General features: G+C 39.2%; 1 protein-coding gene across 1 annotated transcript in view; it reads right to left on the bottom strand.

Annotated features, from left to right (window-relative positions):
• Positions 1–996: 996 nt before the first annotated feature.
• The window catches only part of LOC103881001 (acetoacetyl-CoA synthetase-like), a 42,473-nt gene continuing 20,658 nt past the window's right edge, over positions 997–22,811 (bottom strand). Inside the window, exon 3 of the mRNA XM_031666674.1 lies at positions 997–1,260. Coding sequence (XP_031522534.1) covers positions 1,214–1,260 — 47 coding nt within the window. The 3' untranslated portion in view covers positions 997–1,213. The remainder of the gene's footprint in view (positions 1,261–22,811) is intronic.

Consider the following 22,811-nt stretch of genomic DNA (forward strand, 5'->3'; position numbering starts at 1 on the left):
TTAATCCTCTCCAGCTTTCTAATTTTCCACATTCCTGCCAGAGGGGTCTATTTACACAGAGAGACGGATCTTGTCACACTCCCACTTTAACCCAACAGTTCTCCCACTACCCACAGAACACCTCCAAATTCCTCAGTAGGTAAAAATCCTCCATTTGGTGCCTCCCATCTTTTAGTCTCACCTCCCACCACTTCCCACCAAGCACCCATCATGCTGCCCGCGCTGAACCAACAGCGAAAATGCTGCCGCCTTCCTCGTGCTGCCATACTCTTGGCGTCATTTATCTTGAATCCTTCTTGGAACTTGCTGGATGTGCTAGGAATGATAGTAAGCTTGACCTTGAGTTCTGTACCTGAACCCTCCAGGGAAGCCATATTTAACTGCTTGCTCCCCTCACAGTTTCCACTTGCTGATCCCAGGAAGACTCAGACACCTACGATAAACATACCTATAGCTTTTTGTATGAGGTGGGAGCTGACCTGTTCCTGCCATCTACCTCCTGACACCTTGCCTGGACCTCTGACGCTGCTTTGCTGTGGCTGCTCTAACCCATGAGATGCCATAAGCAAATTGCCTGGCATTCAAAAAGAATACTTAAATAAAAATTGTTTCCTGAAGGCACTCTAGTTCCTACTTGTGTTAGGCCATTCTCCGCATTGATGTAAAGAAATACCTGAGCTGGGTAGTTTATAAGAAAAGAAGTTTAATTGGGTCATGGTTCTACAGGCTGTACAAGCATGGTACTGGCATCTGTTCAGCTTCTTGAGAGCCTCAGTGAGCTTTTACTTATGGCAGAAGGTGAAGAGGGAACAGGCACGTTGCATGGCCAGAGCAGGGGCAAGAGAGAGGGTAGGAGGTGCCACACACTTTTAAACAACCAGATCTTGAGAGAACTCACTATCATGAGGACAGCACCAAGCCACAAGGAATCTGCCCCCATGACCCAGTCACCTCCCACCAGGCCCCACCTTCCGCACTAGGGATTATGTTTCAACATGAGAGTTAGACTTATTTATTTAGATTTTCACTACACCACTTCCCTGTTCTGATCAGTGATCCAGGCACCTTCCCTGGTTCTTCAGTCAGTCCTCTGGTTCCACTTTCAATCTGACAATACCAGGCATTGCCAGTTTCACCAGTCAGCAGATTTCCTTCCTCCAAACACCTTCCTTGGCATTACTTCACCCAAGTTAAACATTGTATTTCCTCAATTCTAAAGTAGGATGATACTGTCCAGCTGGTGAAATGCCATTTTCCACCCTGCAAAGATATTGGCACAGGACAAATATACGTTTGTTCATCAGGGCATATTCAAACAAACCTCCAAAACCTAACATTACTGCATGCCACAGACAGTTAAATAGAGAAGCCACACACTTTAAAATGTGACCGTGGCTAAATAGTGTACCAGTCATGCATTGTGTTCAACGGTGCAGTTGACATTGATGCGATATGCCAAGCATTGGCAGGAAGATCTTTAATCGATGCCTTTAAAATGAATATTGAGTCTGGTTCCCCCCACCCCCTCCCTCTATCAACACTCATAGGAGAGCTAGGGGGAAGATTCTCTTTAGAATGGGGTCACTCTTATGGGCAAATGGATGAATGGTCTATGTGTCATAATGTAAACAATGAGGGAACTCTGTTTTAAAACGTCCCCCGTGGAACCCAGTGTTAGCTGTATTTCCTTGCACTGAGCCATTGTCTACAGAAGAGCAATACTAAAATACAAATATCTCTTTCAGCAGGGGCAGCAATATATTAATGCAAGACGACAAATCTCTGCACATTTGTATTCAGCAATTGCTACTCTGTTCAAAGATATTTTAAAGTAGATGTTTAAGAAGAAAGAAAAAAGACATAAATCCTTTAAGAAATAGGTTGTTCTAGAAAACAGTATCATATACTGTTATGTGAGAAAGGCAGATTATAAACGAATTTATAGCAATCCCATTTTTGTAAATGAAAAAAAAGCTCAAATACCACACTGCCCTCCTTCCTCTTAAAAACACTGGAAGAATGGCCAGGTGTGGTGGCTCACGCCTGTAATCCCAGCACTTTGGGAGGCTGAGGCGGGCGGATCAACTGAGGTCAAGAGATCGAGACCATCCTGGCTAACATGGTGAAACTCTGTCTCTTACTAAAAATACAAAAATTAGCTGGGTGTGGTGGTGAGCACCTGTAGTCCCAACTACTTGGGAAGCTGAGGCAGGAGAATGGCTTGAACCTGGGAGGTAGAGGTTGCAGTCAGCTGAGATCACGCCACTGTGCTCCAGCCTGGCGATAGAGCAAGACTCTGTCTCAAAAAAAAAAAAAAAAAAAAAAGACTGGAAGAATAGGTTCCACAATGTTTACAGTGCTAATAGCTGAGGAATAGAATATGGGTGATTTTTTAATCTTCATTTTATCTACTTCTTTTGCTTCAATTTTTAATGAACATACATTTCTATAAGAAAATACCCTTAAAATGTATAATTATATGTATATATTCATGCACTTTTCTGTATGTTTCTAGGTTTAATTAAAGCATATCCGCAATGGAGAAGAGCATTTCATGTGAAGTAGAATGAATAATTGGGATTTGAAAGGGAGAAGGATGAATGGCACAGATCCTTTCTTTCTTGAGAACTGAATCATGTGACCTAAGGAAAATTTCTTTCTTCTCTGGGACAAACGAGATTCAGAGCAGGTAGAATGAAAAGTAAAGGCCCTGGGAATGCTTAGGGTACATGGGCACACCTTGCCTTCTTCCTGAGGAGTTCCGTGAAGGTAACAAAATTTGAGACGTTTCCTTCCTGGGCTTTGACATTTAAACAGAAGCTTCCTGAGTTATAGGAGTGGCTGTGTGGGTCCTTTTCTGTTTTTTTGTTTGTTTTGTTTTTACTTTATTGTAGTAAGAACACAACATGAGATCTAGTCTCAAGTTTTTAAGCGTACAATACACTGCTGTTGACTATAGGTATGGTGTTTTACAGCAGATCTCTAGAGCTTATTGATCTTGCTTAACTGAGACTTTATGCCTATCGATTATACATAATCAATAAACATTAGACATAATCAATAGGGGATCATTGAGGTAATCTCACCATTTCCCTCTCCCCACAGCAAATATCATTCCACTCTTCAATTCTATGAATTTTTTTATTTTTGATACCTCATATAAATGGAAGCATTTGTGTTGGGAATCCACAGTGGGATTATTTCATTTAGCATAATGAAATATGCTCAAAGTTCTTTCGTGTTGTTCACGTATGGCAGGATTTACTTTCTTTTTTAAGGCCGAATCGTATTTCACTGTTTGTATATACCGCCTTTTCTTTATGCATACACGTTCAGGTTTACATTATCTTGGCTGTTGCAGCAATGAATATGAGAATGAAAATATCTTTTCAATATTTTTTAAGTAAATACCTAGAAGTGGGATTGCTGGATCAAAGGCAGTTCTATTTTTAATTTTTTAAAGAACTTCCATACTGTTTTCCATAGTGGCTGCATCATTTTGCATTCCCATAAACAGTGTGCAAGAGTTCCAATCTCTCCATATCCATGAAAATACTTGTTGCCTTTTGGTTTTTTGATAATAGTTATCCTGACAGGTGTGAGGTAATAGCTCACTGTGGTTTTGATTTGCATTTCCCTGATGATTAGTGACACTGAGGATTTTTTCCTATACCTGTTGGCCATGTGTATATCTTCTTTGAAGAAACAGCTATTCATGGCCTTAGCCTATTTTTAAATTAGGTTCTACCACTATTGAGCTGTAGACATTCTTTGTATATTTTACAGATTAACCCCTTATCAGATACACGGTTTGCAAATATTTTCTCCCATTCTATAGATCATTTCTTTGCTCTGTTGATTATTTCCTTTGCTGTGCAGAAGCTTTTAATTTGATATAGTGTCACTTGTTCATTTTTGGTTTTGTTGCCCGTACTTTTGGTGTTAAATATTCATGAAATCAATATCAAGACCAATGTCAGGAAGCTTTTCCTCTCTGTTTTCCGCAATGGGTTCTTCAGTTTCAGGTCTTGTCTTTAAGTCTTTAAGCCATTTTGAGTTGATTTTTTGTCGGGTCTAATTCATTATTCTGCATGTGGACATCCAGTTTTCCCAACACCATTTATTGAAGAGACTATTCCTTCCCCATTGTGTATTTCTGGCATCCTTGTCAAAGATCAGTTGACTGTACATATGAATTTATTTCTGGGTATATGTATATGGTATACATATACCTGGTGATAGGTATATGCATTTATTTCTGGGCTCTTTATTCTCTTCCACTGATCTGTATGTCTGTCTGTATGTCAGTACCATACTGTTTTCATTACTGTGGTTTTCTAAAGTATTGTGAAATGAGGAATTATGATGCCTGCAGCTTTGTGCTTTCTCAGGATCAATTTGGCTATTCTTGGGCTTTTGTGGTTTCATATGAATTGCAGAATTTTTTTTCTATTTCTATACAAAATGCCACTGAGATTTTAATAAGGGTTGCATTGAACCTGTAAATCACTGAGTATGGATATTTTAACAACATTAAGCCTTCCATTCTACGAATGCAGGATGTCTTTCCATTTGTTTGCATCTTTTCAAATTTCATCAGTGTTTTGTGGTTTTCTGTATACAAGTCTTTCACCTCTTCAGTTTATTCCTAAGTATTTTATTCTTTTTGGTGCTATTATAGATGGAAATGCTTTCCTAATTTCCTTTTCAGAGAGTTTGTCGGTAGTATACAGAAACACAACTGATTTTTATATATTGACTTTGTATCCTGCAATTTTACTGAATTTGTTTAATAGTTCTGGAGGTTTTTTTCCTTGAATCTTTAAAATTTTGTAAGTATATAAGTTCATGTTGTCTATAGACAGAGCTGTTTGTTTTTTCCTTTCTGATTTGGATGCCTTGTCTCTTTTTCTTTCTTAATTGCTCTGACTAGGACTTCCAGTACTATATTGTATATATATGTTGCTGTGCTCTTGGTCTTACAGGAAATGCTTTCAGGTTTTTGACCACTGAGTATCATGTTAGCTGTGGGCTTTTCATATACAGCCTTCATTATATTGAGGTGCTTTCTATTCCTAGTTTGTTGGAGGTTTTTTGTCATGAAAGGGTAGTAAATTTTGTCAAATGCTTTTTCTGTATCTATTGTAAGGATCATGTGATTTTTATCCTTTTTTCTGTTAATGTAGTGTATTGATTTTTGTATGTTGAACCATCCTTGCATACTAGGGATAAATTACACTTGGTCATTATGTATGATTTTTTTAATGTGCTGTTGGATTTGGTTTGCTGGTATTTTGTTGAGGGGTTTTCTTAATCTATATTCTTCAGGAATATTGGCCTGTAGTTTTCTTTTCTTGTAGTGTTTTTGTCTGGCTTTGGTATCAGGGTAATGCTGGCCTGATGAAATGAGTTTGGAAGTATTCCTTCCTCTTCAATTTTTTGGAAGAGTTTGAGAAGAATTGACATTAATTCTTTAAATGTTTCGTAGAATTCAACAATGAAATCATCTGGTCCTGAGCTTTTATTTGTTGGGAGGTTTTTGATTACTGATTCAATCTCCATAGTAGCTGTAAGATTGTTCAGACTTCTGTCATGATTTAGTCTTGGTAGGTTGCATGTTTCTATAAATTTATCCATTTCTTCTAGGTTATTCAGCTTTTTTGGTGTATAATTGGTCATAGTAGTGCCTTATAATTCATCTTATTTCTGTGGCATCAGTTGTAATATCTTGTTTTCATTTCTGATTTTATTTGAATCTACTCTCTTTTGTTCTTAGCCTAGCTAAAAGTGGTCTATTTTGTTTATCTTTTCAAAACTCCAACTCTTCATTTGCTGATACTTTTCTATTTCATTTATTTCTGCTCTAATCTTTGTTATTTCCTTCCTTCTGCTAATTTTGTGCTTCGTTTTTTCTTTTTTTTTTCTAGTTACTTGAGGTATAAAGGTAGGTTGTTTTGAGAACTTCTTTTTTAATGCAGGTTTTTATTGCTTAAACTTCCCTCGTAGTATTGCTTTTGTTGTAAGTTTTGGTATGTTGTGTTTTCATTTTCATTTGTCTCACGGTATTTCTAACTCCCTTTTTTCTATTTCTCCTTTGACTCAGTGATTGTTCAAGAGTGTGTTGTTTCATTTTCATATTCCTGTGAATTTTCCCATTTTACTTGTGCTGTTGATTTCAAGTTTCATTCCATCAAGGTCAGAAAATGATTTCAGTCTTCTTAAATTTGCCAAAACTGTTTCATGACCTGACAGGTAAGACCTGGAGAATGTTCTGTGTACTCTTGAGAAGAACAGGTGCTGTTGTTGGGTGGAATGTTCTATATACGTGTATCAGATCCATTTGGCCTATAATGTTGTTCATGTCCTCCATTTCCTTATTGATAGTCTGCCTGGATGTTCTATTACTGAAAATTGGGTAGTGAAGTCTTCTACAATTATTGTATTGTTGTCTACTTCTCCCTTCAGTTCTGACAATGTTTGCCATATATATTTAGGTATTCTGATGCTGGATGCAAATGTATTTATTCCTGGTGGATTGAACATTTTATCATTGTATAATGTCCTTCTTTGTCTCTTGTGATAGTTTTGACTTACAGTTTATTCTGACTAATGTAAGTATTGTCAACCCCACTCTCTTCTGGTTACCATTTGCATGGAATATCTTTTTCCATCTCCTTACTTTCAGCCTATGTGTGTCTTTAAATCTAAAATGAGTTTCTTGTAGACAGTATATTGTTGATCTCATTTTTAATCCATTAGGCTATTTTATGTCCTTTGATTAGAGAGTTTAACTCATTATTATTAATAAAGAAGATTTACTATCACAATTTTGTTAATTGTTTTCTGCTAGCCTTGTAATTCTTCTACCTGTCTTTTCCTTTCTTGCTGCTTTCCTTTGTGTTAAAAAAATTTTTTTTTGTATTGATAGGCTTTGATTCCTTTCTTTTTTCTTCTTTTGGGTAACTTCTATTTTTTGTGTATGATTAATTTGGGACTTACATAAAATATCTTTTACATACAATATAACAGTCTGTTTTAAGCCAATAACAACTTAAATTTAATAATGTACCAAAACTCCATACTTTAATTTCTCCTCCCCCTACACACTCATTTTATGTTATTGTTGTCCCATTTTATATCTATTCATATTGTGTATTTTAATATGTTTTTAGTTATATTTATTTTTTATACTTTTGCCTTTAACTTTTATGCTAGAAAAGTGATTTTCCCATCACCATTAGAGTAATGCAGTATTTTGTATTTATCCATGTATTTACCTCTACCAATGAGTTTCATACTGTCTTTTTTTTTTTTGAGATGGAGTCTTGCTCCGTCGCCCAGGCTGGAGTGCAGTGGCACGATCTTGCCTCACTGCAAGCTCCGCCTCCTGGGTTCATGCCATTCTCCTGCCTCAGCCCCCTGAGTAGCTGGGACTACAGACACCTGCCCCATGCCCGGCTAATTTTTTGTATTTTTAGTAGAGACATGGTCTCACCATGTTGGTCAGGCTGGTCTCAATCTCCTGACCTCATGATCCGCCCGCCTCGGCCTCCCAAAGTGCTGGGATTACAGTTGTGAGTCACTGCAACCGGCCGAGTTTCATACTTATGCTATCATACTGCTATTTGGCATCCTTTCATTTCAACTTTAAGAACTCCTTTTAGCATTTCTTGTAAGGCATGTCTAGTGGTGATAAACTTCCTCAGCTCTTGTTTACCCCTGGAAAAACTGTCTTCACCAGACAAACAAAAGCTGAGGATTCCCATCACACAGGTAACAATGAGTTGTTGCTGAATTGATGTGTTTATAGGGGAAGAATGGTCCAGGGCTTCCTACTCCACAATCTTGCTGACATCAGTTACTGTATATAGGTTTCTGAACAGCAGAAATATTGAAGGAAAAAGAAATATCATCTCCAAGAAACAAAAAGAAAAAAATGGAATTAGGTTAAGTAGCAATAGCTTTAAATTAGTGCTTATATAATCATTATACCCAGGTTAAATTATCATTCATATTAAGAAAGTCAACATTTACTTTTTAAAATAAAGCATTATGTTTGAAATGGGAAAAGCATGTTTAATTGACCATAGATTTTTCTTGATATGCAATGCTATCCAGCTTCTCATGATTTCCTCCATGATTCTCTCCTCCATAAGGTCAACAATAAAAACAAAAAAAGAAAATAAGAATAATATGCCACAGATATACTTTCCCAGTAAGGCTATGCTGGTTTAATTTGCCTGGGTTTATAGTGAATGTTCCACCAATCAAATCAGAGTGCAGGCTTTCAAAACCTTTCATTTCTAAACTGCAAGCAGAGTAGTACATCAATTAATAAAAGAGACTCTTTTAAAAAATTGCACAGTACATTTTAGTGTATAAAATGCTTTTATATTTTATTTCATCCTCAAACCAACTTTTTTTTTTTTTTTGAGATGGAGTCTCACTCTGTCACCCAGGCTGGAGTGCAGTGCAAATCGATCTCAGCTCACTGCAAGCTCTGCCTCCCGGGTTCACATCATTCTCCTGTCTCAGCCTCCTGAGTAGCTGGGACTATAGGCACCCGCCACCACGCCCGCTAATTTTTTTGTATTTTTAGTAGAGACGGGGTTTCACCATGTTAGCCAGGATGGTCTTGATCTCCTGACCTCGTGATCCGCCTGCCTCAGCCTCCCAAAGTGCTGGGATTACAGGTGTGAGCCACTGCGCCCGGCCTGCACCAACTCAATTTAAATAGCTACTTCAAGTGTTCATTTCTAGCCTTTTCCTGCATGGAATTCATTCCTTTACTTCTTTTGGTAATAGACCTCTCAATGTTCCTTTGATGAGGCCTCTCCCTCCCATTTGCAGATAATTCGGGTAAGACTGACTTTATTCCATCCCCACATCTAAGTCTGGATATGTTTCTCACGCTTGGACAACCAGTGTAGTCCACTTTCTTGGCCACGGTGATTGTTGAGAGACAAACACATGACTTAGATCAGTCCCATAGACTAAATTATGGGATTTTCCCAAAGTAGATACAAGAGGCAGGTCACAGAAAGAAAGAAAGAAGGTGTTGAAGACTACTGTCATCAAATCTACCATTTTTCCAGGAGCCAGTACTCTGGACTTTGGGCCTACCCAGGGTAACCAACCATTTCAGTTGGCCTTGAACTGAGGCGTCTCTTAGGAGTGCTTAAACCAGGAAAGCTCTGGGCAAACTGTGAAAAACTGTTTACCCTACCAGTCAGCACAGTGCCACATAAAGTAGGAGCTTCCCAGCCTGGAAGGGAGATCAAAACGCTTCTTTCTTACCAAGGAAGACCAATGGTTATCACCCTCCCCTGCTGCAAGAGAATAAGTACCCAAAGTGCCAGGCAGCAATTTTAGAGAAAATAATCTAGCAGTGACCAGTTTCCTTTTTCTATTTAATCCTTAAATAATTAGAAAAAAAAAAGATCTAAGATCATTTTTTAACAGCCTCATTTTTCAATTATCAAGTGCTAAATTAAAATGGAATGCAAACACCAAAACTTCACACACTGCTAAAAATGAACATGTCTAAAATATTAATAGAACTCCAAATGATTTATAACACCCTCATGGGCATATTTTATGATTTACTGGTATCATTTTGATGGCTCCATGGGTGACAGAGTCACCTTGCTGTGTGTGTACTCTGGCAGGTTTCTGGGCTATTCAGTAAACTCCACACTCAGACCTTCGCTGCATGCACATCGGATGACAGGTGAAGGAGAAAAAGTAAAGATGTTAAATTTTTCCATAAATCAAAGAATCCTAGGGCTAAAAGGCTTTAAAAGGGGTTATTTCTTGTTTTCTCAACTTCATGCAGGGCCACACTGGGGCTATCTTCAATGGTTGTGAATTTCACAGCCTCCCTTGTTGACGTATAATGTCAGTCTTTGTCGACGAGATATTCTACTTTGGAGCTAACCTTTACCCTTTTGGTATCAAGTAAAGCTTGTTTTCTGGAGAATAGCTCATAACGCTTTCGGTAGTTAACTTCCTGTCTTTGACTTAATCATACATTTTTCAAACCTTTCTGTTCATCTCACAGACATGATTGCCTCGTCCTCCACGCTATGATTTGCTTCTAGTTTCTCTACAAGCTTCCTAGGACTCGTTCAGATTCTGCCACTCAAAATCTGCTCTCACTGAAATCGGGTTTGTCTTTTTCTTCTTCCCTGGACACTGTTCTCCATCTCTCAGCTGTTTCTCCCTTTCCAGAAACCTAAAGCTCTGATTCTGCCCTCTGGACAAACAGACCTTCTTTCATCTTCCTTCCACTGTCAGCCACACACACCCAAGCAACAGCCACACAGGCCTATCCTTCTAGGAAACCGCCCAGGCAGAGGCGCTCTTGACTACAGCGTTGGCCGTAACTTCTAGGCCTTTTCATTGCTCAGAGCTGGGAAATGGATTTGTTTTGTTTTGTTTCAAAAATAAAATTACATCCTGGGTTTATACTGTCATTTTCAATTCAAATTTAAGATTATAGATTTTTCACTTAATGTACTTTTCTTTGATGCTAAAAATCTTGGTTTCTAACGACACTAACATAATTACTATTTGACTTGCCATATAAAATGTATTTATTTGTTTCAAAACTGTAATTCTGGTAATTTTACTAACAGATAAATGATCACGCTGCCCCTAAGGAAGACCATAGACAAATCTGGAGTATGGAGTATTCTGTATGAACAAAGCACCTGGTTTCTGCCATAAGCCAATGACATAAAAACAAGGATGAGGGAGAACACTTTTCTAGATCCAAGAGACTTGAGAAACCTAACGGCCAACTGTGATGTGTGAACTGTTTGAAGTCTAATTCAGAAAACCAACTGTCAAAAGATTTTTCACAGAAAATTGAGGTGCGATTACGGACAGGCTGATAGATGATGCCGAGAAAATACCGCTAATTTTTTAGGTATGATAAAGGCATTTTGTTTATGTAAGTGCAATATATTCCACAGAGGCATACTGAGGCATGCAGGGTGACCTCACAGGAAAGCTGGAGACTGCATTAAGATATTCTGGCAAAGAAAAAAGTAAAACAAAAAAGGATGGATGAATAAATGTGACAAACCATTGATAATTATTGAATCTGGGTGGTGGGTATAGAGGGCTTCATTATACCATTTTTGTACTTTTGAGGATGCTTGAAACTTCCTATAATAAAAATAAAGTCTTTCTATGACTCCATGGCTCACTGTGAAAAATCCAGCCTTCGTACCTTGTGGGATCTTCTTATCCAATTCAATCCTACTTTTCCGGGTTTACCTGTGAATGCTGTCACTCATGCTTTGCTTACACTGCACAGCTGTCGTGAATGACTTGTGTAACATGACTGTCTTCGCTGCTTTGCTTACACTGTTTCCTCTACTTACGGGTCCTCTCCACCCATTATCCCGAGAAGAATGTCCCAGAGAGATGGTTAAAAACACTAACTATAGTAACTACCATTTATTGAGTGTTTACACTTGGCAATGGAATGCACTGGGTAATGATTCATATTCTTTTTTTGAGACAGAGACTTGCTCTGTCACCCAAGCTGGAGTGCAGCAGTGCAGTCTCAGCTCACTGCAACCTCCGCTCCTGGGCTCAAGCGATTCTTGTGCCTCAGCCTCCTGAGTAGCTGGGACTACAGGCATGTGCCACCAAACCTGGTTAATTTTTTTGTATTTTTAAATTATTTGTATTATTTGTATTATTTTTTTTTAAATCAGAGATGGGGTTTCACCATGTTGGCCAGGCTGGTGTCGAACTCCTGGCCTCAAGTGATCCACTAACCTTGGCCTCCCACAGTGCTGGGATTACAGGAGTAAGCCACCACTTACTCATTACTCATTTTTAAACAATCCTGAGATATACCTGAGAAGAGGAAACCAGATCAAAGAAGTGAAATAATTTGCTCATAGTACATTTCATTCTGAGGCATGTTATGCCATTTTGCTTGTTTGTTTAACTGTATCAAATTTTAGAGTGGCATGAGGTCATCTAGAACAGTTATTTTCACATGCAGATTCATGAGGCACACCTCCTGAATCCTGACTTTTTTCAGCTGCACTTGAGTCCTGCAGTTGATCTTTTCACCAGGGTGTCAGGAGGGTGCTGTGACTTCTGGTCTTTAAGCCACACTTTGAGAAACACTGCACTACAGCATGCTGTAAACTCCTTTCATCCTTTCTCTGTCACCACCTGCAGATCCCTAGGTCCTATTAATGAGGTCATATATGAAATGATTTTGTATATCTTCTATCACCTTGAATACGGAATGCATTATATTGCCTGACATGGTTACAATGGAAACATCTTAGTATTTCAAACTTGGATTATAAAATGCGACCTGGAAAAGAGAATTCATTAATGTCATCAACAAATATCTTGAGTGCCTGTGTGTGTTGTGCCAAAGATTCATGTACCCGAATTGAAATGCACCTACCATCACCAGGAAGAAATGTGTTATCTGCCTTTGCCTTCCACTCCAGATGTTTTATGGGGTAGGCTAAATTTTCACAAACAAAAATGACATGATGTATTTTCAGGAGGCAAAGAAATAACAGAAGCTACAAAAAAAGTGGGAAATTTGTGTCAAAAATGGCTCCCATACAGTTTGGAGGCTGCTGAAAAAATTAAAAATAGAGCTCCATATGGTCCAGCAATCCCACTGCTGGGTATATACCCAAAAGAAAGGAAATCAGTATACCTAAGAGATATCTGCACCCCCATGTTTATTGCAGAGCTGTTCACAACAGCCAACATTTGGAAGCAATCTAAGTGTCCATCAGCAGATGAATGAAAAAGAAAATGTAAGACATACGCACAATGGAGTACTATTCAGACATAAAAAGGACAAGACCCTGTCATTCCCAGTAACATCGACGAAACTGGAGATCACTGTGTTAAGTGAAAAAAGCCAGGCACAGAAGGACAAACATCACATGTTCTCACTTATCTGTGAGATCTAAACATCAAAACAATTGAACTCATGAACACAGAGAGCAGCAGGATGTTACCAGAGTCAGGGAAGGGAAGTTGGGGGGTGGAGTGGGGGGATGTGAGGATGCTTGATGGGTAGACAAAAATATAAAGTTAGAAAGAATGAATAAGACATACTATTTGATGGCACAACAGGGTGACTATAGTCAACAATAACTTAATTGTGCATTTAAAAATAACTGAGTGAAACTGGATTATTTGTAACACAAAGGACAAATGCTGGAGGGGATGGACACCCCACTCTCCACGGTGTGGCTATTTCACATTGCATGCCTGCATCAGAACACCTCATGTGCCCCACAAATATGTACCCCTATTATGTACCCATGAAAGTGAAAAATAAAAAAATGTATGGCTCCAGTGTCTAAGGAAATATTTCTAGAAATAATTTGTGCATATGTAAATGCAACTGGGGCCAAGTGAGGTGGCTCACGCCTGTCATGTCAGCACTCTGGGAGGCCGAGGCAGACGGATCACCTGAGGTCAGGAGTTCAAGACCAGCCTGGCCAACATGGTGAAACCCCATCTCTACTAAAAATACAAAAATTAGCCGGGCGTGGTTATGTGTGTCTGTAATCCCAGCCACTTGGGAGGCTGAGGCAGGAGAATCATTTGAACCTGGAGCCACTGCACTCCAGCCTGGGCAGCAAAGTGAGACTCTGTCTCAAAAAATTAAAAATAAATATACATAAATGCAATTGGAATAAATAATTGGGGGTTTTCAGTACTCACATAGTCAGTAGACTTTTAGCCAAAATTTTTACAAAAATCTGTACCGTATTTATGCAGCATGAAAAAGGGAATCCAACAACAAAAAAACTTCACTTAGAAACTCATTCAGAGACGCCTCTCATTTAGTTGAATATGGACCTTTTTTCTCAGACGGAGTCTCTCTCTGTCGCTGAGGCTGGAGTGCAGTGGCGTGATCTTGACTCACTGCAAGCTCCGCCTCCTGGGTTCAAGCCATTCTCCTGCCCCAGCCACCTCAGTAGCTGGAACTATAGGCACAAGCCACCATCCCTGGCTAATTTTTGTATTTTTAGTAGAGATAGGGTTTCACCATGTTGGTCAGGCTGATCTCGAACTCCTGACCTCAAGTGATCTGCTTGCTTCGGCCTCCCAAAGTGCTGGGATTACAGGTGTGAGCCACCACGCCCAGCCAAGTATGAACTATACAGAATGGGAAAAACTTTTGTCCAAATTTCCAAAAGTCCTGGTGAAAATGGAAGCCGTGAAGAGTGTTGTGCTAAGTTAGATGGGAAATGTTGAAGAGGAAGAAAAAGTAGGAAAATGGTGTGGAAAAAGAGAATGATGTATCTGTTAAGGAACTAGTATCTAGAATATATAATTATTATAATTCAATAAAAACATGGCAGGGTACGGTGGCTCACGCCTGTAATCCCAGCACTTTGGGAGGCCAAGGCAAGTGGATCACGAGATCAAGAGATTGAGACCATTCTGGCCAACATGGTGAAACCCTGTCTCTACTAAAAATACAAAAATTAGCTGGATGTGGTGGCACCCACCTATAATCTCAGCTACTTGGGAGGCTGAGGCAGACAATTGCTTGAAACCGGGAGGCAGAGGTTGCAGTGAGCCGAGATCACACCACTGCACTGCACTCCAGCCTGGCAACTAGAGCAAGACTCCATCTCAAAAATAAATAAATAAAAAACAAATAACCCAATGAAAAATTGCCAAAGGATCCGAAAAGACATTCCTCCAGAGACGATATACAAAAGGCCAATAGGCGTATGAAAAGATGCTCACCTTCCATCTGGGAAAGACAAATCAAAACCACAATCAGACAGCCCTTCACACACACACTAGCCGGGCTCCAGTCAAAAATACAGATGGTAACAAGAGGTGATGAGCACCTGGAGAAATCAAAACCCCCATATGTTGCTGGGAGGAATGTAAATATTGTAGAAGGAAAACAGTTCAGAAGTAACAAAGAGTTATCATGTGAGGCAGCAATTCTACCCATAGGTATACACCTAAAAGAAATGAAAACATGTCCACACACACAAAAACCACTTCTCCATGAATTTTCACAACAGCATTATTCCTAGCAGCCAAACCACTCAAAGGTCCACGAACTGAGGGATGGGTAATAAAATGTGGTGTGTCCATGCAATGCAGTATTCTTCAGCAGTAAGGAGGAATGAAGCACTGACCCATGCTACAATGTGGATGAACCTGGAAACCCTTGTGTTAAGTGGAAGAAGTGAGTCACAAAAGACCACATATTATATGTACAGAATAGGAAGCCTCTAGAGACGAAAATAGGTTAGTGATTGTCCGAGTCTCGGCAGGATAGAGGACTGGAAGGTGACGGTGTATAAGAGGTAGGTTTCTTTGGGGTAATGAAAATATCCTACAATTGATTGTAGTGATGGATGCACAAGCCTGTGAATCTGCTGGGGTCACTGCATCATACCCTTTAAGTGGGTGAATTGTATGGCATGTGAATTATGTCTCAATAAAGCTGTTAAAAAAGGACCATATCAAAAAATACAAAAGATGTTCTTGATACTGCAATACACGGGACAGAAACAGCCATTACTCTAAGATCTCATTTTCACTATGAGGAGTGAAAATGAGAGAGAGAAAAAAACATGTTTAATACCTATGCACCAAGTTTTATGTTATTCTTATTTAACACTACCAGTTGGCAAGGCAGGTATTTTCTAATTTTTACAGATGACTTCAAAGAAGCAGGTTAGTTGTATCCTTAAGTGGCAGAGCACAGATTTAAACAACATTTGTCTACAAATTAAATATTTTTTCAATTACACCATTTGGTCTCTGTTTTACAGCTAATTTTATAATTTTATTTCAATAATGGAGCTAAACCTAAAACAGAGCCTTTATTCTATTTGTGTTTTTTTACTTTTACAAAATTACATAAAAATGGGCCAGGCTCGGTGTCTCACGCCTGTAATCCCAGCACTTTCAGAGACCAAGGTGGGTGGATCATTTGAAGTCAGGAGTTCAAGACCAGTCTGGCCAATATGGTGAAATCCTGCCTCTACTAAAAATACAGATATTAGCTGGGCGTGGTGATGTGCACCTATAATCCCAGCTACTCAGGGGGCTGAGACAGGAGAATCGCTTGAACCCAGGAGGTGGAGGTCAGAGTGAGCTGAGATTGCATCATTGCACTCCACCCTGCCTAGCCGACACAGCAAGGCTGAATCTCAAAAAAAAAAAAAAAAAAAATGTGTATATATATATATATATATATATATATATAGAGAGAGAGAGAGAGAGAGAGAGAGAGAGAGAGAGAGAGAGAGAGAGTGTCAACATTAGGGAGTACACACATATACATATACACACATACACATATACATACGTATATATAAATGTCCTAAACTTCTACCAGTTGACTCAGAGCATACTTTTTATCCATTTAGAAGATAAAATTAAAAGTATATGCATATGTGGTCAGGCGCAGTGGCTCATGCCTGTAATCCCAGCACTTTCAAAGGCCGAGGCGCGTGGATCACTTGAGGTCAGGAGTTTGAGAACAGTTGGGCCAACATGGTGAAAATCCATCTCTACTGAAAATATAAAAATCAGCTGGGTGGTGTGACTCATGCCTGTAATCCCAGGTACTTGGGAGGCTGAGGCAGGAGAATCTCTTGCACCCAGAAGGCGGAGGTTGCAGTGAGTTAAGATCGCACCACTACACTCCAGCCTGGCTGACAAAAGGCAGACTCTGTCTCAAAAAAATAAAAATAAAAAAGTATATGAATATGCATATATCTTATTACATATACTAAAATTTCTTTCTGAAAAATAATGAAATGTCATTGTTACATAGCTCAGTTTTATTTTAGGTGATACAGCACCTTGGAAAATTGACTCTGTTATGACCCAGGGTAAAATAATCAAGACATCTTTAATCAAGCTATGTGAATTATCTTGCCCACTTTTTAAATTATTTACTTGTTATAGTCAACATAGCAATTGATATTAACACTGTATAATTATTCCATGGCTGATGGGGTCCTATAAAGGTTGATAGATTTTATAAATTTTATATTCCATGGCTTCTATTTCTTAATATTAAGTATTTTGTGCATTAGCAGTAATCTCAGGACATAAAAATATGTTCAATTTAACATTAAATTAATTTTTCTTTTTGTCCTGAGAAAGCAGAAACGTCAGTGCCAAAAGCACACAATGAAAAACCAGAAATCACATAAATTCCCCCTTTCAAGGGCAAAACTACTGCACATGGACGTTGGACGTACTAACGTGTCCACATCAAATCAAAAACAAATGGGATAAGAAGTAAAAAGTGGACTAGTGTGAAATTGTTGCTTGTCAACATTAGGGAGTACATTTTGTATCAAGAAACTCATAAAGAATAGACGATAGCTTGGCTCTCCTATAACCACCAAAAGTTTTGTTCCAGCTGGGGCTAAAAGCTCCCAATATTTGGAAATAGTTTTTTCCCTTCTCTTTTGGGGGTATTTTTGATTGCTAACAATAGTAGCTTTTTCTTGGGATTAAATGAGTCAAATCTATTTGTTTTTATACTGAATTGCCCACAAATCAATTACATGTTCTTGACTAAAGGGAACTCTGATACTGACTCCATTGTTCCAGATAATGTCACGTATTAATCAGGAAGGTTGGCCCTTTAACTTCCCTGCATGTTGCAAACATAATATACTCACAATAGCCTGTGCCAAATCACTCATGATAAATCTCCCTGTCTTGTCTACAAAAGGTCTCACAGACTTTCCATATCCCCAGCATGACCAAAGTTCAAATTCAATCCATCATATTACATGCCAAACCCCAAAGAAAATCACACCCAATGGACTGTTAAACCATAGTAGGTTTGTATTATTTAGCTCAAGAACATTGAATCAGATTTAAGTGTGGCCTTGAAAGTATTTTAATGGATTTTTGGCTTGTTGCTGATTAGTGTGTTAAAATAAGTGTAAATTATTTCATATGAATGCAGGAAAATCATAATAGTGTTGGTAAATTGGTCATTTTGCAAAGCATGTGAATTCAGACTGTTACAGGAAGGTATTAACATATAAATTAGCAAAGTAATGGTTAACTATGTTTTTGTAAATGCCATTTTTTTAAAGGCTTGTCACAAAATTCTGAAGGAATCCTACTCACCGAATTCATTTTCCGCTACGTTAACTTCAAATAGTGCTACTACTATCCATATAGAAATTAGAGGCCGGGCGCAGTGGCTCACGCCTGTAATTCCAGCACTTTGGGAGGCCGAGGTGGGCGGATCATGAGGTCAGGAGATCGAGACCATCCTGGCTAACACGGTGAAACCCCGCCTGTACTAAAAATACAAAAGATTAGCCAGGCGAGGTGGTGGGCGCCTATAGTCCCAGCTACCCGGGAGGCTGAGGCAGGAGAATGGCATGAACCCGGGAGGTGGAGCTTGCAGTGAGCCAAGATCACGCCACTGCACTCCAGACTGGGCGACAGGGTGAGACGACGTCTCAAAAAAAAAAAAAAAAAGAAAGAAAAAAAAAAAGAAATTAAGAGTGTGGAGCAGGTAACCAAATCGAGAATGGTAAGATTCCACACTCCTGAATAACTGATACTATCAGTCCTTTACACCTGTATTCTCAGCCCAAGAAACTCACAAATGACACTGAGGAGCTGTGAATAAATAATTAGAAATGGTGTAGAAGATTTGAAAACTAGCTTGATGACTTCAAATATGATAATAGAAAAGGTACCCAATTAAATTAGTTTTCTTTAAAAACTAAAAAAAAATGGACACTGGAGGGAAAACTTAGTCTTATAATCATTAATAATAGTTATAATGATAAGCCAGGCACAGTGGCTCACACCTGTAATCCCAGCACTTTAGGAGGCCAGGGTAGGAGGATCACTTGAGCCCAGGAGTTCAAGACAACATGATGAAATCCCGTTTCTACCAAAAATACAAAAAAAATTAGCTGGGCATGGTGGTGCACGCCTGTAGTCCCAGCTGCTTGGGAGGCTGAGGCAGGAGGATCGCTTGAGCTCAGGTCAAGGCTGCAGTGAGCACTGATTGTGCCACTGCACTCTAGCCTGGACAACAGATGGAGACCTCGTCTCAAAATAATAATAATTATTCTTATTATAATCATATCAGGATCACTGGACTTACTTCAAGTGTCACTATGGTTCTATTACTCTGGAGAAAATGACTCTTGTTTCTCATTTAAAACAGAATACATACATAATAATAGACTAAAGCGGATTGGAGAAATTATTTTGAACACCCGGATCTTAGGCAAATCATTCTCTTTGCTGAATGTGTGTAATCCTCAGGAGTCTTGGATTTCAGCACAGCCAGTACTGCAACGTTCTGCACACCGTATGCATTTGTATTTGTGATTCTAGCACTGCGTTAGAATGGGTTGACACTGTCACAGTGGCGGTATCGCTGGCTAAGCCTTATTTCATTCTGAGAATCCACCTCTTGAGAGCTCACATTTTTACTTGTCAGAAACAAATGTAATAGGGAAAATTATAGCAATGGACTTTTGAAAACTAAATGCAATCATCACACATGAAATACATGTGTCTAGAGTATGCCCATGTGATAAAGGGAATTCTGGGAGCTGAGGAAATTGTTGCCCTTACACTGTTTCACTAATAGCTATTTCCAGACGTATGTTTTGAAGTGTTTAATAAATAATTTAGAACTCCTGAGACCACGCATTAGGACACTGGGAAATCTATAAGAAATTGGAGCAACTTGTTTTTGAAGAATGATTTATGATAATACAGAGCTGTAAAACTAACTTTGTGAAAGTTGCTGTTGTGATTGCCTTATTTTTCTTCATCTTTCCCAATGAGTATATAGTTTTATGTCTATGTTGCCTTCTTTCTCCTATCAAGAATATTGTAGCCTTGTGAGAACTATGTTTTGTCTTTTTTTTTTTTTTCTCAAGGCAGAGTTTCACTCTTATTGCCCAGGCTGGCATACAATGGCGGGATCTCGGCTCACTGCAACCTCCACCTCCTGGGTTCAAGCAATTCTCCTGCCCTCAGCTTCCTGAGTAGCTAGCATTACAGGTGTGCACCACCACGTCCGGCTAATTTTGTATTTTTAGTAGAGACGGGATTTCTCCACATTGGTCAGGCTGGTCTCAATCTCCTGACCTCAGGTGATCCACCCGCCTCAGCCTCCCAATGTGCTGGGATTACAGGCGTGAACCATCTCTCCCGGCCCTATGTTTTATCTTCTTATGGTTCTTTAGTGTACCAAAATAAATGCAAATGAATGCAAATGAATTTTCCATTGTCATACGAAGTCTTTTCTACTTACTTATCAAGTAATGTAGATCTACAATCTATTTTCATGTGATTCTTTCAGAGGATGTGTTTTGACTCTTACACCAAAGCAAAATTTCATCCAATTAACTCATCCAATCATATTTTTAAATATGTTGAGTTCAGCAGAGATATAATTGATAGTTATTAAGGCATTTACCCTTCATTGCTTCCTATTACTTTTAATTCCATCTAGATGTCACTAAATAAAAATTCTGTTGTTGTTATGAAATAAACACAGAAACATTTGCTATTACTCTTGAAGTCACATAATTAAACTCTACGCTTGCTAATGTTTTGATCCTTGAGTAGTTTGAATATGGAGAACCAAATCAAGCCCTGAACAACTAACTCTGCACACTTTGAGTTTTTTAGATCTGCTGGAGGTCAAATAATCTAGACATTAAATCACACAGTGACCACAGAACAGAACAATTAAGGTCAGAAATGGAAAAACACATGCAGACATCTGTATCTTTTATTCTTTAATAAGAATTGAATGGTGTGCAGATTCTGTATTACCTGAATCACAAGGTCCTTTCTGTTTCATGCCACTACTAGTGTTTGAGAGTTTAGCTCCTTGAACTGGCAGACATCCTCATAGTTCTTTTCCTGTTTCACACAGATGCATTGTGGCTCAGTAATTCTCCATCTGTCAGCATCTCTGCATCCAGGACCAAGCCAGGGTGTTCACACACTGATCACAGAAACAGCTGTTTTGCCCAGGCACAGTCGTTCACACCTATAATCCCAGCCCTTTGGGAGGCTGAGGTGGGCGGATCACTTGAGGTCAGGAGTTCGAGACCAGCATGGCCAACGTGGTGAAACCCCGTCTCTACTAAAAATAAAATCAGCCAGGCCTGGTGGTGGGCACCTGCCAACCCCAGCTACTTGGGAGACTGAGGCAGGAGAATCGCTTGAACTGAAGATGGAGGTTGCATTGAGCCAAGATGGCACCACTGCACTCCAGCCTGGGCGACAGAGCAACACTCTGTCTCAAAAAACAAACAATCAAACAATTTCTGTATTTCTGCCCGTATTCCACCATTGCAAGTAGAACTGTATCGATCCAACACAGTCCTGGACAGGGAGCATGCAGGCTGGGAGCAGAGTTCTAAACCACATTTTCCACAGCTATCATCTCCCCAGAATAACCTCAGCCAGCACTCATGACACAAAGTGGGGAGACTCTGCAAACCATGTAAAGGTAGTAGCAGGGCTGCAAACACCACCGTGCTCACCGAGGCTTCATTCCAAGCCATTCATTCGCACCAGCTTTGAATCTTTGGTTTTAAGAAAAAAGAAAAAAAGTCCTGATTTTTTCATCCTGTTTTTCCCTCTCTCCCTTCCAGAAAAGTTATAAATCTGCCACAGATGATTTCAAGTCAGTGTTGACATCAGGTTCCAAGTTTAGAGAGGATAAATAGGATATTTAAAAATCCACAAATGCTCTTCTGGGATGCAATTTTTTAGAAGACAGCCTTTGGGTTTAAAACAAACCATAATCTTGACAGTGGAATTGTAGTTTTTGCCTCCTGATTGGTTCTGGAAGCCAAACCCTGAGAGAGTTATTGTATGAGAATAAAATTGTTCTATAGTGAAGTCAAGAAATATTAATAAAGAAAAATTATATAAAGTATAAACTTTATTATCATGTATGATTTTAAAAGTGTTAGGGAGCTATTTTTCATTATTTTTTTTACCTCCTTCCCTCTCTCTTTCTGCCTTTCTTCCTTCCTTTTTTTCCTTCTTAGTCATAAGACTAACATGTCCAATACACTTAGGCTACTATTTTATGAAATGCTAGAAAGTATCTATGGCCCAACTTAATTGGCTTCTGTTTATCTGGGGCTCAAGTGAGGTTCGGGGCATTATTTAACACACTATGACTTTAAAATAACTACAAAGCGGCCGGGTGCCATGGCTGACACCTGTAAACCCAGCACTTTGGGTGGCGGAGGTGGTGGATCACTTCAGATCAAGAGTTTGAGACCAGCCTGCCCAACATCATGAAACCCTGTCTCTACTAAAAATACAAAAAAATTAGCCAGGCATGGTGGTGTACGCCTGTAATCCCAGCTACTGGGGAGGCAGAGCCAGGAGAATCGCTTGAACCTGGGAAGCGGAGGTTGCAGTGAGCTGACATCGTGCCACTGCACTCCAGCCTGGGCGACAGAGCAAGACTGTCTCAAAAAGAAAAAAAAAGTAAATAAAAATTTTTAGATTTTTAAAAATAAAGTAACTATTAAGCAATAATAAAGGATAGGACTTCTTGTTAAACACATGGTCAAAGAGTTCTCACATGTATTACGGTTTTCTCCTCAAACTCCACTAGAATGGTACTGAAATAATTTGAAAAACACAAACTAATAAAGGCAGAGAGAACGGGAGAGGGCTCCACGGCCTACGGGGAAACGCAACACAATGTCTGGAAGCTGGAAAGCCAATGAATAGGTGGTAACTGATTGAGTACAGCAGAGACAGGG

The sequence above is a fragment of the Papio anubis genome, chromosome 5 (assembly GCF_008728515.1).
Source record: "Papio anubis isolate 15944 chromosome 5, Panubis1.0, whole genome shotgun sequence".
Lineage (NCBI taxonomy): Eukaryota > Metazoa > Chordata > Mammalia > Primates > Cercopithecidae > Papio > Papio anubis.